General features: G+C 40.7%; 1 protein-coding gene across 1 annotated transcript in view; it reads left to right on the top strand.

The window, feature by feature from the left end:
• Positions 1 to 17654, top strand: part of PHF20 (PHD finger protein 20) — a 66375-nt gene extending 48721 nt beyond the window's left edge. Inside the window, exons 15-19 of the mRNA XM_082491352.1 lie at positions 2946 to 3045; positions 6308 to 6503; positions 9378 to 9777; positions 13042 to 13225; positions 14868 to 17654. Of these exons, the coding sequence (XP_082347478.1) occupies positions 2946 to 3045; positions 6308 to 6503; positions 9378 to 9777; positions 13042 to 13225; positions 14868 to 15010 (1023 nt within the window). The 3' untranslated portion in view covers positions 15011 to 17654. The remainder of the gene's footprint in view (positions 1 to 2945; positions 3046 to 6307; positions 6504 to 9377; positions 9778 to 13041; positions 13226 to 14867) is intronic.
• Positions 17655 to 18651: the final 997 nt, after the last annotated feature.

Here is an 18651-nt window from a genome sequence, read left to right as displayed (position 1 = left end):
TTCAGCTTTTCAGAGGTGTAGTGCTGAGATTGACACTTCCCTTTGACTTTATAGAGTGAGAATCCTGTGTAGTTGTCATAATTTCATAAGAAGGAAAGATTTCTTCCCTATTTCCTATGCAGACTTTAATTTGACACTTGGAAACTTAAATTGGGAAGTGTCTACCCCAGATAACTTGTGTTTAGACTTGTCCTTTCTTCCTGAAGATAAGTATTTTTGCTCAGTGTATGGGGTTTTAGAAGAATATTGTCATTCTTGGACTAGTCTCTGTTTCGATGTTTATTCTGCCCCTGCTTATCACTCTGAGATCTGACTGAAATATGCTGACACGTGGGGTGAGCGTGTGCCTGTGTGCCAGTCTGCCTCGAGTTGGTACCAAAATTAGGAGCCAGGGCAGTTTCTCCATGTGCATGACTGGAGGCTTATTCCTCCCAAGATAAGCGTATGGTGCCCACTTAAAAGAGGGAGAATGGTAAGTAATTTTCTCTTTGAGCTGTACTCATTTCCATGAATGTCCTAAATCTGGAAATAATGAGGAAAAAAATGTTAGTTTTAAACACAAGCAGCACCTTTATTTTTCCTGAGAGGTCGGGGACCATTAAGGTTAATGAAACTCTTACACAGTTAAACCGAGAGTTTGTTCCATTTAGATCTTTAATAATAAAACCCCCAAAAATTCAGCTTAGAAATTTTGCAAAAAACTCTTCCTCTATCTTGAATTTGCCTTAAATTGTCTCAAGCAATTTGTGCAAGAATGGCGTTCATTACACTGGGATACAGAAATATGCTTTTGCATTTAAAGTACCTGCCTTAGCAGACGTTAAAACTGGAAAAAAAAAAATAGAAAAATTAATCTATCACTTGTCAATGCTGTTTCATTCCAGTCTCTATAACTTTGCAAGGAGGTTACTGTGAGGCCTGTGTGAAGTCGTAGCTTAGCGTTGCCGTGTTCCGCTTCTGAAGGCACGGCACTCCCTTCCTAGGGAAAGGCTTGGGCCCAGAAAAGTTCCAGACAAAAGGTCATTGTCCCTTCCTTTTGGCTTGTTTGGTTTTTATATATATATATATATACCTAAATGTTGGTGAATTAGTGTGTGCTGTAGAGAATTCTGCAGCTGGATTTGGCGGCCTTTGGAGGTGACGGATGCAAATGGACTTGGGATATTTTTTGTTCTGGTAGATGAAAGCTGCTTGAAATACATGTCCCTTGGGTTCGGTTATTTCTTTCACACTTGTGCAGTAATATTTAAATCAAAGTTCCACTATGCATGTTTTTCCTCTTCAAAATCTCTTATTTGGCTTGCTTTGAATCTCCCTACTACTGCCTGGGCCGGGGGTAGCTTCTTTGTAGCGTGTGTCCGAGAGCAACGGCCTGCAGCCTGGCAGCCAAGCTGTGAAGGAGAACATGCAGATGGGGAGGATATTTGACTATCGATTGAGTAAAATTAAAAAAAAAACGTTGGGATGCTTCATTAGAATTCTGGGCAAATTTGCCTGGAAAATCACTGAGTGTATCTCTGTGCCATATGGCGTGATTTCTAGGATGCAAGCGTTGCTGCGCCCAGGAGCTCCCTCCTTATTTTTAGCACACAGTCTATCTTTCTTAATCTGTCATCTTTGTTTTAGGACACCTTTTTCTGGCTCCTACTAATCATCTTTGTGAAAGGAGGATGGTCTCTTAGCCTTTTTTGAAGATGTCTCCTTATTGCTTTAGGGCTGTTTAGCCATTTTGTAAGGCAACCTGTTTCTCTCTAACCGTTCCCTGTTCCCAGTGCTTCTATTTCTTCCACACCTGGACCACTAATTTAATACAGTGATGTACGAAAAAAATGGGTGGTTCCTTTCTCTCTGTCTTAGCTTGAGGAAAGGCAGCACACAAGAGCATTAATAGAAGTGGTCAAAATGGTGTTCAACAAGGATGAGATGTTTATCAAGTTGCCATCTTTGTAGGTCAGTGAAGAGCAGCATCTAAGATTGCTTGTGGTTGCTGTTTGGTTTAGCTGATTTTGAAAACCTTTGCTAATGTTGATGAGATCTCTGCATTAAGCTTTTGGCTTGTGCCCTGAGAAATAAAGGTTATGACCTGTTGTCTCATTGCTCGTGAAAATAGTAATTCTGAACTGACACCACAATTTCCAATCAAAATTGACTTAATATTCTTCTGTGGGGTTTGTCCCATGTTTCGGTGGTCCTTAGGCGTCTGCTTGTTAAAGTGCGTGTGTGGGGAAAGTGACTGAAACAGAACATGTGGTATGTTTTTTCCTGCTCTAAAATTGTATAGCTTTAAGTACAGTGATTGCATTTTAAATAGCATAACTGCTAAAGTAGCGCCAAATTATATTCAGTCTTTCCCAATATGGTTGCTCACGCTGGGAAGGATGTCAGAAGTTTTTAGAGCTAGTACAACTGCACCTGCACTTTAGTTTTATATTAGTGGAGCTGCCTTTGAAATAGCTAAAATGTTAGAGATAAAAGTATTAGTAAAGCATAGTATTGGCCAGTCCTGTGTGACATAAAATATCCCTTGGATTTTGTAATTGAATGTGATTTACTGTTTGAGGGGGAAACCCTTTAATTCAGAAAACTTGATGTATTTTGCTAAAGAAAGCTTGATTGCATACTGTTTTCTGTCCTGATTATGTGTGCATGCATCTCATGAAAGATTTTCCTCTCCAAAGGGAACATTTTTGCACCTTTCAGGATCTCTGCTTGCACTTTGTAGTTGTCATTCTCCAGAAATCCATGTGAAAAATGTGTGGGAAGGCTTCAAATGTCATTGTAGTCTGATTCTTTAATGTATTTGCTTGTAGCTGGAAGAGGGGGGTGGGTATTAATACACCTTTTTGTCTTAAAATATGTAGATGATGTGTCTCTTAATTGGGATAATCTTATTGAGCTCCTGTAGGCTTCATTTCTGTTGATGTGCACTTCTTGACTTCAAACAGTGTGAAGAGTGTCTGTGCTGGCAGCATGGAGTCTGTATGGGTTTACTGGAAGATAATGTACCTGAGAAATATACCTGCTATATTTGCCAAGATCCTCCAGGTACAGAAACTTAAGGTTACAGAGCCTTCTTATATATGTAGTAACTTTATTAGGTTTTATATATATATATATATTGCAAACATTAAACTTTTTTCCCCCCCTAGCTGTGTCTGTCATTATAGGTAATTGAGTTCAGTTATAGATACAGAAATTTTAATTTATGTGAATGTACATGAGTCAATATTGTGGAATTACAGTTGGGCAGGAATGGAAATGAATGTTTTCACTGTGATGACCGTCTGTCACATATTTGCCAGCAATAAGGATTGTACTGTCTGAGTATGGAAAAATGAGTTTAGAAGCACTCAGGAGACTTAAGCAAAGACTCCCCACGTGGGATGTGACTGCAGCTTTCCTCCAACAAGACCAGGCTCACGCATTCTTTAAAACAAGTCAGCGAGACGCTCGCTGGTTCTCAACAGCCGTGCTGTGCTGGGGCTTGTTATGGGAAGGCACTCGCAACCCATGCGTATAACTACAAATATAAATTTTCTTGGGTAATGTAGTCAGAGTTGATTAAGCAATATGTTCTCTACTCCTAAATACATGTTTTAAAATGTCTTAGTACATCTTATGCAGCAGGTAAAATTACGCTTATGTGGGTCTTTTCTGACTTCCTACTCTATGAATTATAAAGCCTCGCTGAGTGTGGAAATGGATGAGGTTCGGGCTTGAGTCCATGTTCATAAATTATGAGGAAGTGGGGTCTCTGTTTGCCTAATCACAAGACCTTTTTGGTTTATATACACATTTGGATCTGCTTTTCTGGCTGTTTAAAACTAGCAGCTCTCTTGTAGCTGAACTCATTGATTTGTGTAGTTCATATACTAATGTTTGTACTCAAAGCAAGGAAGACAGGCTGTGCTTGCATTCAGTTATCTAAGTAGTAAAATAATTTAACATCGAAGTTTTTTACAGTATCTTGCATCCAGGATTTAAATCTTCTACTTTCAAGATATTTTGCTTTGATTTGCGTCAATTTGAGTTAGTTTTAAACATAACTAAAGAACACGTTCAGAATGAAGTTGTGCCATCAGGATTGAACTCTTTGTATTTAGTAAGAAGCTTTATCAGAATGCTTTTTGGTGAAAACTGATTACAACTAACACTTTATCTGCTTAATTAGTTTAATCACTTTTATGAACTCTTGCTTTGAAGATCCTGAAACTTAATTTTTTTTTTATTTGGGCTTAATTTTTACCTCCGTTTTGGAAAAGGAAAACATATCCACCTTTTTGCCTGCAAAAGTGGCTTCTCAGTTTCAGTGAATCTGCTGTTGGCTTAAAATGAGCTAAATAGACTTCATGAGTCTGCAAAATTGCTTTTAAAACTGGGCATAGCCATTCAGCAAACTCTTATTTGGGGGCTTTCCCCAGTATAGTGCTGGGACTTGTAACAGCACCATTCAAATTACTGGGAATAAAAGCAAGTTTAGTGTAATTATGCCTAAAAACATTACCAACTCTCATTTTAGACAGGTTTTCTTTGAATCAAGTGGGATTTTTAAGAGATTTGTTAACATTTACTCTTGCTTAAATGTTGTTTCTTGGTTTTGTGTCGTCTTTTATGCTTATGCACCTAGAAAGAGAGCACTTGCTGTCCCTGAGTACGCCGCTAAGTGAACAGTGCCATGGGTGGGCTTAAGTTGGGTAATCTCACTGATGTTCAGATGCCCGTGGAGTTCTAAAACTCACCGTTTTATTCTTGTGCACTGAACTTCATTTTCTGTCACAGATGGTAACTTCTCAAACACAAAAATAAATCGGGGGGGGGGGGGGGGTAATACAGGTATGTCAGGAACATCTCCAAAGTGGGTCTGGCCCCACCTAGGAGATCTCTCGCTCGACACAGCTTATCTGCCTGAAATGCTGAGTGGTTACAGCCTTCAGAATTTCTTCTTCCCTGTGTTGGCTTCTCTTTGAGAGTTTTTGGAGGTCTTGCCTCAAAACATTGAGTAGTATCCTATACAGTCTAGTGCCTGAGCGTGCTTACAAGCGCCCTCCTTTGCTTTTACTCCTTTAGAGGCAGAGCGTTAGTATTGAATTTAACTTTGAAAGTGTCCTTTATGGCTACAGCTGTTCATACAGGGCACGATACAGAAACCATTTTGCTACCTTCCAAAAGCACATAAACACCTGTGACCAAGTTCTGCTCACTTCTCAGCACGGCTTTCAGAGAGTTGGTTTGCTTCATCGTGCCAAAGTTAGTCGCATGGGCAGCAACGCTACGTAATGCGCATGTACTGCAATCCCTGGTGCTTACTCCACTGCCTAGAACTTTTTTTTTGTTTGCTTTTTGGGTTTTTTTTTTTTTTTAAACTTCTGCTTGACTGATAAACTTCTAGTCAATATTTACCTGCTTATATTGGAGACTTTTTCTGTGAATATCGTTCTGAGTCTGTGCTCCAATATTATCTCTGATTTTGTAGGTTCGCTGCCTGGGCTGTATATAGGCCAGTGAATGGTGTGGTGTTTCTCAGGGTGCTGAGCTGTCTTCTGAGAACATCTGTTGTAACAATACATTTTCCAGGGGGTGTGGGGGCTTTTGTTGGGTTTTTAGCTTGGATTTTTTTGTTCGTGTTTTTGCAACTTAGCAAGCATCTCAAGTTCCACTCTTTCCTGCTAATACTGTTTTGCTTGGCTTCTTAAGTTACTTTACTGATGCATTTATCACATTTAACATAATTTCATTTCAGCTGTTGTTGATACTCAAACCTCTTAAGCTAGAGTTGGCATTTATTAATAGCCTGACTTAGGCAAGTTCTCCATCAGAACCTCATCACTGATTCCTTTAAAATTCACTTTTGAATGTACTAATACATGTATGACACTTAAAAATAAGACCACTGGAGAAGGGAAGTTCACTGCCTTTTGTTGCATTTTTCTGTCTGCAGAGAGCTGTATTCAAACTGTAGTTTTAGTTGTAACCGTGGTTACTAGACAGTGTGATACCCTGCTAAAAATTCACTTTTCTCTGTGCATCAGCTGCAGTTACCTCTTATTGATGTCCTTTGATGGAATTTTGGATCTGAATGCTTTTACAGTTGGGCAGAGGATTTTGACTGAGGTTATCTTCTCACTTCCCACTTCACAAGTGCTTTGTGTCTTCAGGCTTTTGTCTGTTGTTATAGGATCTTTATTGGTACTATTGATAAGAACAAATAAGCTGTTGCAAGACTTTGAGATAATCAGAATTACTACTAGTAATGTTAACATACCATAGTTAATGCTGCATTTTAACACGCTCATTACTGTTGCTTTAGGTCAGAGGTCCAGCTTAAAGTACTGGTATGAGAAGGAGTGGTTAAGTAACGGTCACATGCATGGCTTAGCATTTTTGGAAGAAAATTATTCCCACCAGAATGCCAAGAAGATAGTAGCCACTCACCAACTTCTTGGCGATGTACAGAGAGTGATAGAAGTACTGCATGGACTGCAGCTGAAGATGAGCATATTACAGTAAGCAGTATTTAACTATCAGTTGGCATGTTCTCAATGTGAAATAGATTTCAAATAGTAGAAAAATAACTAGAAATTCAGACTTATTTTTGTGCTTTGTGGATATATAACAACATAGTTTGAATTACAGATGTGATCTTGGAAAAGGACTTGGCTGCTTAAAAACCGTTTAAGTGTGTTGAGTATAAATTGACTGTGTGTAGAGAAGGGTTGGGAAAGTATGAAGGAGAGAGGGAGAAGACTAATAACAGCTTCTCTTAAAGCACCTAAATAGATTTAAGTAACAAGAAGAGGATAGGCATATAACCCATGGCGACATTCTTATAACACTTGCCTTCTCAATTCCCGTAGTTCTAAATCACAGCTTTGCCGGCAGAAATAAAATCTTTTTGTTCGGCATGTGTTGCTCTGTTGTAGTGGGAGAGCAGCAGCGGCACTTTCAGCAACCTGTAGCAATTCATTTTTCTGCAAAGATTATTATGGATATATATGACAAAATACCATATTCCGTAATCACTGTAGAAATCAAGTTTTGTGCATCTTCTCCTGTTTGAAGTCATCCTTGGCTTCTGATGACGGGGAAAAAAAAAATCTTTTTTCAAACTCAAATCCAGCAGTTTTAAATTGATTGAATTCCATATTTATAATTTATTAGTTGATAAATTGCACAGCAGCAGCTATTTGGAAAGCAAAGCTTTTAGTGTTTCCAGTGTTCTTTAGAACTTTTTCCCTTAACTTTAATCTGTAGTGCTGCAGTAGGGCCACTGGCAGTACTTGAAATGCTTAAACGGTGGAAGGATGCTTAAAGCAAGAAAGTAGCAATTTTAGCATCAGTTTTTGCTTTCCCATTATGTTATTCTTTAGTCAGATCTGTAAGTAGTCCCTTTCCTCTTTGGAGAGGGTGGAACATAAATATTGTAAGACCACTCCTTAGGCCTTTTCTTAAATAGAAAGACTTTAGATTGTGACTTCCCAATTGTAGAGTAAATTGAGATTTGCCTAGTACCAAGGTATGGAGCACTGGACAAGTATGTCATGCTTGTTACGGACTTTGTTCCTTTTCTCTCCTGTCCTGATGTTGGTGTGATGGCCTGGTTTAATTAAAGATGAGGTGTGGTCCCGTTAGGACCGTCTTGTTAAAAGCTATAATCCTTTGTTTATCATTACATACATCAGAAAGGATTTTTAAAATTGCTGAATTAGAAGAATGACTATATTTTTGATGCAAATCTATCCTCTAGGAGAGAGGAGATGATTTCACAGCTGCCTGAAATTATTAGGAGTGGTGCTTGGTATTTCAAGGAGGTGGCAAAGCATCGGAGGTGACACTGACAGCTTCGGTGCGATGGGAGGGAGAGCCAGCCGTCAGAAGGCAATAGTTAAAAGGTTGCTCGAGTATTAAGTGTTCAAACTTCCATCCTTATGTAACTGGTGCATCATCTTTCAATTTTCTGTTTTCTGTAGAGTTATCCCTTGCTCTTTGCTGAGCAAAGTAGCGCCTTTTAGGTGTAGAGTATCAGTGGAACTGGAGTAGAAAGCTGTGGTAAAGGAACACTTGGCTTTCACTTTTCTGTGCATGCCTTCAGGGTTGCTCCCCGAGGATATCGTGGACAACGCGGGCGCTGGAGGTAGAGGCGCTTGCATAGAGCGGTCTGAGCAGTTGTACCAACTGTAGTTTCCTGCGATAGACACTGAAGAAACCTTAGCTACTGTACAGCGGATTGGAAAGCAGTTGCTTTGGACGTAAAATGGTAGTGTTTTGTTAAGTGGTTTGGCTAACAGCTGGAAAAGCTGGATCAGCTTAATGGAGTAAGTCCATCTGCCTTTGTTTGCAGGGAAGTGCAGGGTGGGGTTTTGGGGCAGACCCCCCCTTTCTGTGCAGCTGAGTGCAGGTGCTTTAGGGTCAGGATTCGCTGCTGCTGCATTCTTGCAGCCCGTAGCAGATAAGCTGCCTACCCTTTGAAGATAAGCAGAGTGATTCTGCTTTGCTCTCCTTTTTACTGCTGTTTTAATGCCTGACATTTAATGACTGTGGAAGGACAGCATCAGTTAAAACGCTCACTCTAAATTTTTTTGTTCGTTTTCTATATCCATGTAAGAATCTGATACTTATAGTTGTCCCTGCTGCTGGAATAAATAATGTATTAGTCAATTTGAAAACAATTATAATAAGAATTTTATAAGAAGTAGGTGGGGGACTATGGCATGTTGGTGTACCAGGCAGTAGTTTGCTCAGCATCTTGGGATTTAAAGGAAAGTTAAAGTTTTAAAGGAAATAATAAAGAAGGTCTACACTACCACTACCCCAAGTCCCCAGACTTTGTTGTTATTAGAGGGTTATAAAAGATTAATGGATTAAATTTTTAAGTCTATTTTGGGGAACTACAGGCTAAAGTTTTAAACTGAGTGGTTTGAGGGGGGTCTTTTTGTTTTACTGGTGTTTAAAATTAAAATCAGAGTTTAACTTCAGTGTACTTGACTCGCCTTACTAAAAGTACCCCCATGAAAATGAGTTTATGCTGTTAATAAATTGCAAATATTGAAGCAAAGTGCTTCTTCAAGGGCAACATTGGTGAAAAGTTGTGTCTATTTGAAACTTACTCTTTAGTTTTTTTCTTAATGCCAACACTTGGCTTTTATACCATGTTATAGAAATGAAAATAGTGAACATAAAAGAACATTGTAGGAAGATACACAGTTGAGGTCAGTGAAATTGTATTATTTCAGAATATTGGGTTGGGTTTTTTTACTGAGTATGATGGCTAAAGCATGTAGTGGTTCAAATATTCTTAATTTTCTTTACGTAATAGGATAGTTTGCTCAGTCACTTTGATGTTTAAATTTGGGTGTTTTACTTTTTTTATGTTTGAACAGAAATAAAGAACATCCTGACCTAAAGCTTTGGTGCCATCCATGGAAGCACATTACGGTGGATGAAAAAATTCATACAAAGCACATCATTCACATTGAGGAAGACTGTTGCAAAGAGGAGACAGCAAGTTACAGAACTTGGAATGGGACAGTTGAGAAACCCTCAACCATTCCTTCCGTGGAGGAATCCTACATTACGAGTGAACACTGTTACCAGAAGCCTCGAGCGTACTACCCTGCCATAGAGCAGAGACTGGTTGTGGAAACGAGAGGTTCAGCCATGGAGGATGGAGTGAATAGAATAAGGGAAAATGGGGATGATGCCCTGTCAGAGAGATTTGGCTGGAATCTGGACCGAGAAATATGCAAGATAGAAAATGAATCCAAACACAATTACTCTAAGGTATTTGTATTAAAACAGCCCTCTCCGCATAGCGGATGTATTTGCCTGGCAAAGAGCAAAACTCAACCCTTTTTAATAGTATTTAGTTTGTTTATTTGTGTTTAGTTTTTTCCTATACAGTTAAGTTGCCAGTATGAATTAAAATGATAGATACTATCAACTTGTCCATTTCAAATAATAATTAAAAAAAAAAATAGGTTGAAGAGGACTTCTCGACATGAAGTCATCTGCACTGTCTGTGGAATACTTGTTATGGTCTACTGGCAGTTCATTGCTGCTTACTTTTATGTGCGTTAAATACAAAAATAAACACTAGCAGCGGGATGGAGAGGGAAGAGGGCAAGCCTGTGTGATACTAACAAATACACTGGTATTCCAGCTTTTAGTTATTTCCATCTTGTTCCTCTGTTTCTTTTAATAGTTACATTAACTAAATTAATTCCAGGTTCTTCAGGCAGCATTTCATGGTGGGGAGAAAAAAAAAAGGAGGAGCCTGAACTAAGTTTTTAAGAACAATCACCATTGAATGGTCCTGTATCTTATTCCTGCTGGAGCACTCTAGTTTTAGCATTTCAGCTCTTGGTTCTCAGTCAGGTCTATTGGGGGCCTGCCTTTCTATACCCTAGTGCAAGAATTTTGCTTCAGTTGGTTACTGCCAAGTCATATGAAATACAGTTTGCCTGATGTTAGAAAGCATCTGGGAAATACTCACCGCCCTTTTTTACAGATTAAAAGGTTGTTTAGCTTTTTTCATAGAATCATAGAATTGCTGAGGGTTGGAGGGGACCTTTAAGATCATCAAGTCCAACCCTGACAAAACCACTTTGAAACCATGTCCCCAAGTACCACATTTCCCCCTTTTTTTTTTTTTAAACACCTCCAGGGATGGCAAATCCACCACCTCCCTGGGCAGCCTCTTCCAATGTTTAATAACCATTTCAGTGAAAAAATTTTTCCTAATACCAAATCTAAACCTCGTCTGACATAACTTGAACCCATTTCCTCTTGTCCTATCACTTGGCACCAGGGAGAAGTCAGCCCCCACCTCTCTGCAACCTCCTTTCACATAGTTGTAGAGAGCGAGAAGTTCTCCCCTCAGCCTCCTCTTCTCCAGGCTGACCAACCCCAGTTCTCTCAGTCGTTTTTCATAAGACTTGTCCTCCAGACCCCTCACCAGCTTTGTAGCCCTTCTCTGGACACGCTCCAACACCTCAATGTCCTCCTTGTGGTGAGGGACCCAAAACTGAATGCAGTACTTGAGGTGGGGCCTCACCAGTGCAGAGTACAGGGGGATGATCACTTCCCTAGTCCTGCTCACCACACTGTTCCTGATACAGGCCAGGATGCCGTTGGCCTTCTTGGCCACCTGGGCACACTGCTGGCTCATATTCAGCCGGCTGTTCACCAGGTCCTTCTCTGCCGGGCAGCTTTGGAGCCGCTCCCCCCTGATCCTGTAGCACTGCATGGGGTTGGTGTGACCCGAGTGCAGGACCCGGCATGTGGCCTTGTTGAACCTCACACCGTTGTCCTCGGCCCATGGGTCCAGCCTGTCCAGATCCCTCTGCGGAGCCATCCTATCCTCAAGCAGATCAACACACCCGCTTAGCTTAGTGTCACCTGTGAACTTATTGAGGGTGTGCTTGATCCCCTCATCCCGATCACTGAGGAAGACGTTAAACAGGACTGGCCCCAGTACCAAGCCCTGGGGGACACCACTCGTGACCGGCCGCCAACTGGATTTAACTCCATTCACCACCATTCTCTGAGCCCGGCCTTCCAGCCAGGGTTTTACCCAGCAAAGAGTACACCTGTCCAGGCCATGAGCAGCCAGTTTCTCCAGGAGAATGCTTGGGGTAATGGTGTCAAAAGCTTTGCAAAAATCCAGGTAGATAACACCCACAGCTTTTCCCTCATCCACTAAGTGGGTCACCTTATCATAGAAGGAGGTCAGGTTTGTCAGGCACGACCTGCCTTTCACAAACCCATGCTGACTGGGCCTGATCACCCTGTTCTCCTGCATGAGCTGTGTAATGGCACTGAGGATGAACTGTTCCATGACCTTCCCTGGCACTGAGGTCAGACTGACTGGCCTGTACTTCCCTGGATCCTCCTTCCGGCCCTTCTTGTGGATGGGTGTCACATTTGCCACCCTGCAGTCAGCTGGGACCTCCCCAGTTATCCAGGACTGCTCATAAATGATGCAAAGTGGCCTGGTGACCACTTCCGCCAGCTCCCTCAGTACCCTCGGGTGGATCCCATCCGGCCCCATAGATTTTTGCACCTCCAGGTGCTGAAGCAGGTCCCTCACCATTTCCCTTTGGATTACAGGGGCTTCATTCTGCTCCCCATCCCTGTCTTCCAGCTCAGGGGTCTGAGTACTCGGGGAACAACTGGTCCTACTGCTGAAGACTGAGGCAAAGGCGGCATTATGTCAGCCTTTTCCTTATCCTTGGTCACTATGTTACCAGCCCTATCTTAGTCCTCTTTTTATTGCTAATATATTTATAGAAACTTTTTTTGTTGTCCTTGACAACAGAAGCCAGGTTTAGTTCTAGCTGGGTTTTTTGGCCTTTCTAATTTTTTCCCCTACTTTCATACTTATGTAGGCTGTCGTTTATGTTCTCTTTAGCTTTTCTAGCAAATGAATTGAGATTACGTTTCCCAGAAAGGCATATATTTCAGTTCCTCAGTCTTTTAGGAACCTTTTTCTAAACCCTGTCGTATTTCAGCAGAATGATGAAAAAAGCAGGGGAGTAGAATCAATACTGCTGACAATGTAGTCAAGTTTTGTAAGTGGTAGTAACGATTTTTTTCTAGATGCTTCAATGAAAGTTTTAGTGGAATTGAGATTAGGTTCCTTGAGGAAAAATCCCTTCTCACTATAAAATTATTTGCTCTTTAATTGATTATTGTCACGTTTAAAAATGGCTTTAGCGTTGCCTAGGATGCACAGATTAAGTGCAGTATCTTCCAGCTGGAGGTTGGCAGGGCGCTAGCTACGTGTGTAGATGTTACCTTTTGAAAATCAGGTGCCTGTGAAGTGCAAAGAACAGGTCTCAGCAAAATACCTGTAAAAGCACATCTGTAGTTAGATCCTCCTGCCCAAACTGCCTTAATATTTGTCTATGAACTCTTCTCTGTGTCTCTTCTCCACTAGCCTAAGATTAGTTGAGCAATTAGTGTGGGTAACCGTAGGGACCCAGACAGTCTGGCTCACCAATTCTGTTTCACTGTAACAAATATTAATGTGTGTATTTCTGCTAGGTAAGAGAGTCTGTCTCTAAGAAAGTCTCTCCAGAGGAAGCTATTGAAATGAAATTGCTGGAAAAAGACAAAGAAGGAGTTGTGAACTCGCAGCTGCAGTGGCAGCTTAATCTTTTAGCTCATGTGGAATCTCTGCAAGATGAAGTCATACACAGAATGGATTTCATTGAGAAGGAGCTAGATGGTAGGTAGCACTTTTCTATTTCAGAAATTAACTGTATTTAACTGAACTTCCTGTTCAAAACATGTTAACTTGAATTTATTTCTGCAGACCTACAAAGAGATGAGCATTGCTTCGTCAGATTTACTGCATTTACTAACAGAAAACAGACATGCTGCTGATGTTGGAGGGGGTGGATTTAAAAACAAAGATCAAATTAAACTGAGCAGAATTTTATAGAAGTTCTAGTGAGAACATGTCTAAATACTTGCATCAGATGATGTAGTGGAATATCTTCCATGTCTCTTTGCTTTCAGGTTTTTGTCGTTTTCCATAGCTCTTCTATGTATCTGAACTCCCCTGTTTTTCAGGGGCTTGCTGGCTGTGTTAGCCTATTCTAGGTGGCCTCTTGGGTGCACAAAGCTCGTCTTTTTCGGTCTCTTCCGAATTCTTTACTTAAATGTCTTGTGAAATTTGTTTTCCTAGTAATGAGAAACTTCTAAACCCTTTGTGTTACATTAAACAATTCAGGGTAGTTCTTTTTCTTAACATTTTTAAGTCTGACTGCTGGTTGTATAGTGGTTACAACAGCAGCTTTTCTTGCAAGTGTATTGGGGAATCTAACCTTTGCAAAGCAGAGTCCTCTCTTTGTGGTTCAGTAAGGTACTGAAAAGTTGAACCCTCAGTCAGGCCTGTAATCATAATGCCTATTCCATAAATGAAGAAGCTCTGGTTCGCAAAAGTCAGGCTTCTTGTGTCTGCTGTTGAGCTGGAGGGCTGCGCAGAGCATTGCTACTCTGATCAGGAATTCTCTTATTTCAGGGCTGGATGTGTCAGTAGTTGGGTGATGCCCACCACTTCTTCAGCAGATACTGCGCTTAGGTGGATCTAGCCTGTTGATCTAGTCACTGGTGATGGCCTCTGCTGCTTCTCTTGGTGGATATATTCTGTCTTTGTTGTTTCAGTCTCCTTTAGCAGTACTGTTCTGTCCCCCGAACTCACGGTGCAGTCTGACCACCTTTCTCGTGGTCGTATTACATTTTCACCTGAGTTGTCTCTTGGTCAGTAGTATTTCTGGTTCTTGCTTCCTGCTGAGAAGCTTTAGAGCAGGAATTCATTTCTGTTGTGCACTAGTCTGCTGTTTGTGCTTTTGGATTTCATCTCCATTTTCTGTTACCCAGTTCTTCTGTCTCGTGGACAATTGTATTCTGTAGTAATGGCAAGCTGCTTCTGTTAGTGTAGTCCTACCCTTATAGGCTCTTCAGTTGCATCTAATGCTGATCTTAAGGGTATTCTGATAGGATAAACTTCCTGTACTGCAGTGTCCTTCCTCTGATCTGTATCAATTCCAGAGCAAGCTTAGCACCAGATTTCACAATATCTAGTCCTGAGTTTTCCTTCCATGCTCTCTCCTAGGAACACCTGTTTTGGTTTTTTTTTTCTCTTCTCCCCCCCCGCCCCGGGAATTATTTTGCTGTGTATCAAAGGCTATTTGCAAAGTTTGGTGTGAGGACCCTGGTGGTCTGATTTCTCAAATACTGTGTGTTTAAAAACATTGCCCACTGTTCTCTCAAGATTCACAAGATTTAAAGAATTCCTGGTTTGTGACTTAAGGTGATCCATTTGCTGAGAACGGGAATAGTGACAGTTCTGTTTTTCTTTGCAGTTTTGGAGAGTTGGCTGGATTATACAGGAGAGCTGGAACCACCAGAACCACTAGCTCGACTCCCACAGCTCAAACATTGTATAAAGCAGCTTATAACGGACCTAGGCAAAGTGCAGCAAATTGCACTTTGCTGCTCAACGTGAGACTAGAAAATGTTGGAGACTGTTACTGAGTGTGAAGTTGGAGCATCTGATGTGAACAGCTCTGTATATTTAAATGAGTTAGCATGCTGGCTGCATGGGATGCAGATTGACTTCAGGGATTCGTGAAGAAGTACTGTTCAAAGAACAGCAAAAAGGTTATTTTATCTCACCATAATTTTGGGTTTATTAGGCGATTATAACGATATGGAAGAGGTGATACTGTTGTCTTCAGAGGTTGGGTGTTGGTTGATAAATTATACTGAAATTTTCACTCCTTACAAGTTGCTCATTGAAACGGTAGACTTTTTCATAATTAAATTGACTAAAAATTGTGCCACTGAAGAACAGAGTTCTAAGAGCCAAAAATGTTTAGTTGACAGAGGTTGTAAATAACTTTGCATAGATTAAGTGACTTGTGTCATGTTCTATTCCTTCTGGTTTATGCATAATAGCACACAGTATTTAATCATTAGGAAATGTTATAACAGTTTTCAGACTTAGTGAGTATGAATGTCCAGCTCTTAACTATAAAGTGTTATGTGGAGGTTTGCAAGTAACAGTGGCCGAAACCCCACTTCTCTTATGTTAAATAATGTAGCAGAAGGTCACGGGTGGATTGCACTTATTTTCAGAATAAATGATTGTTTTCCATATTTATCTTGTCACTATCACATGACTCGGTACTGGGGAAACCTGTTGACATAGTGTTTATGTGCGTTCTTGAGCTCTTAAATATGGCCATCCTGTGCCTCCTGAAGCAGTGGTAGTGGGACACCCTCGTTGTGGCAGTATGAGATACTGCCGGGAAGAGACTGGAGATGCGCTCGGAGTTCCAGACTTCAGCAAGGTCTGTAATGGACGTTATGTAGTTTTCTACCCATTTGTTAATAATTGCCATTCCGGTTATATTTTGAAATGTAGACTTTTTTCAATGCTCTGAACGTGTTTATTGTAAAGACTTACTATGAATGTGTGGTTTTGGGAATCAGTTTATTTTATATTTGTGTAAATAAAGCCTCAAGATCTATGCATGAGGTGCTGTCCTCGCAGACAGTGAGTGGGTTATTATCTTAAACGGTGTATGTTCACAAAGTCCCTTTTTATACCTTAATTTTCTGGTTTGTATTACTTTGTGAGAGCAAGGTGAAAATGCTGCTTATGTTCAAGTCACATTATACAGTACCTTTTGAAACGTTGGCGTATTGTGAGTATTTAAAACGTTAAAAGTCTTTGAGCTACAGATCACAGCTCCATAAATAATTGCTGTGACTTTAGGTTTTCCTTCCCAAACGTTGCTGAGTTAAGTTCACTGTCGAAGATGGTGAGCTCTTTTTGCAGTGAGAGGGTGTCCTTGAAAAGCTCTATTTGTTCCCTTGATTTTATTGTGTGTGACGGTACCACCAAAGGGTAAAATTTAGGCACAGTTGTAATTGAAAGGCCCATAACTGTACAAATTATTAATTTTGGATATGAATCTGTAATGTCTGTATACTGCAAAGAATAATGTAAACTTGAAATATCCAGTGTTATTGTAGGAGTTAAGGGTATCTACACAGTGAATATTTTACTTCCTTCAGAAAACAAAATAATTAGGCTACACTAGTTAGTAACTAAGGCTTTTGTGCCAAGACTCGTTTCAGGGAATAATTGTCTCACAGTTTTATAGTACTAGTTCATATGTAGTGAATACAACGTATGTACAGCAGAAAAATAAACTTATTTTTCTGTAACACGATTGGCATAAAGCTTACATGATATTTAAGAATCACTTTGCTCTCTGAAGGTGAGACCAATGCTTATACCTTGTCTCATTCCTGTTAATGACACCTGAATTCACATATACCATGTAGCTCTAGAACAGGCGGCAGTAACCAGACAACCAGAGCAGCATCAGAAGGAGCACCCCAGACAACTGTGAAGGTTTTGAGGTTTTTTTTCAGGTGAGATCGACCAGAAAGGTGTTCCCTGGTTGAAATCTGAAAAGCAAGCACTCTGACGGGGCGTCTCTGGAGAAGAACATAACTGTGTTGTCAATTTGAGGGCGTGAAAGCAGTTAAATCCCTGAGCAGACTTTTCACTCCAGAGTGGAACTTCTCCCTCCCAAGCAATTTTTCGTGTGTTCGTTGTACGTTTTTACTTTGCCAGTTTATTTTTGCTCAGGGCAGTACTTTAAGATTTGGAAGAAAAGGTGGTTCCGATGGGTGAATCAAATGGCAAATACTGGAGATTTGTTTTCCTTTCGTAGAGCTAGGGAAGCCCTTGAAGAAAGACTGAAAATATTTATTTAAAATAGAGTAGTGTTTCCATGTTCAGGAAAGATTCTTTATTGTGCTCTGCCTGGATTCAGTTTTGTCCCTGTTTTTGCAAGTTTCCACATTGTTATTTCTTAGTCTGGGCCAACTGTTCGGTCTGGCAGGTCACTTTTTTTTATTTCTTTAAATCACTGGTAAGTGAATGCAACGTGGAGCCTTGATGAAATGAGCAAACATTGCACTGTGGATACATGAGTATATTTGTCTTTGTTTATGCACTATTAGAACCGAGGGCGCTGTATATAGAATTTTGCTTTGGAGCAATATTTGCAAAACTTGAAAACTTCTGTATCTTGGTGTTTGGAATAAATAAATAGGTTTTTGCTGGTTAAGTCTTAGTAAAGTCTTTGTTTCAATTGATTGTTCAATAAAATAATTTTGGACCTTTTTCTTATCACAGCATTGAAATGCAGGTACTGTTGTGGGACAGGAATATAGATCTTAACTGTTCCTAAAGTATGGAAATGATTGTTTTCCAGATCTGTCTCTGTTGTGATTTGGCCTCAGCTGGCAACAAAGAACCGTGCAGCCACTCGCTCAACCCCCATAGCTGTGGGGGAAAATCGGAAGAAAAAGGCAAAACTCGTGGGTTGAGATAAAGGCAGTTTAAGAGAACAGCAAAGGAAAGAGGAAAAAAAACCAACAACAACACTGACAGAGGAATGTACAAATGCGATTATGGTACCAGCACTCACCCACCGGACCCAGCCGCCTCCCCCGGCCAGCTCCCCCTATAGCCTGGGCCTGGCTCCCGTGGTGTGCAATACCTGTGTCCCCTGCTGCATCCCTGGAAAAATTAACCCCATCCCTGCTGGAACCAGGACATTATCCACCCCTTATTCCATACCATTTACGTCATGCCCAGATCTTACAGTTCCCAATTAATTACCACCACTTTTCCCTGTCCTATATATATATGTACATATATACAAATACAGATTTAATTCCCACAGTCTATGGGCCTTCCCTCTAAAATGTTTGAGTTCATTTAGTCCATGACGTTTAACTCTGTGAGAACAGTCTCTCAGGGCAGGGGGGATGGTTTGTGAGCTCGTGGCTGGTGGGCCAGTGAGGCCCACGCCTACAGTTGATGGGCTGAAGGTGTCAATCTTGAGCCAGCTGCTGAGGTCAGTTCTGGTCCCATCACTGCTGCTCAGTCTCATCAAAGTCCATCTGTCATTGGTTTGGGTGATTCTTACTGTAGTACCATTGATAGCAATTATAGTAACAATGACATACAGTGGCAGGGTTATTTAGCACTTAACATCATACAATTTGATTCATTGGCTCTTCTCACCCAAAATCCTGTCCTTGTTCAAAAGCAATCCC

Source organism: Vanellus vanellus (assembly GCF_965231255.1).
Source record: "Vanellus vanellus genome assembly, chromosome: 15".
In the NCBI taxonomy this organism is placed as follows: domain Eukaryota; kingdom Metazoa; phylum Chordata; class Aves; order Charadriiformes; family Charadriidae; genus Vanellus; species Vanellus vanellus.
This window is presented reverse-complemented; position numbering and strand designations above follow the sequence as displayed.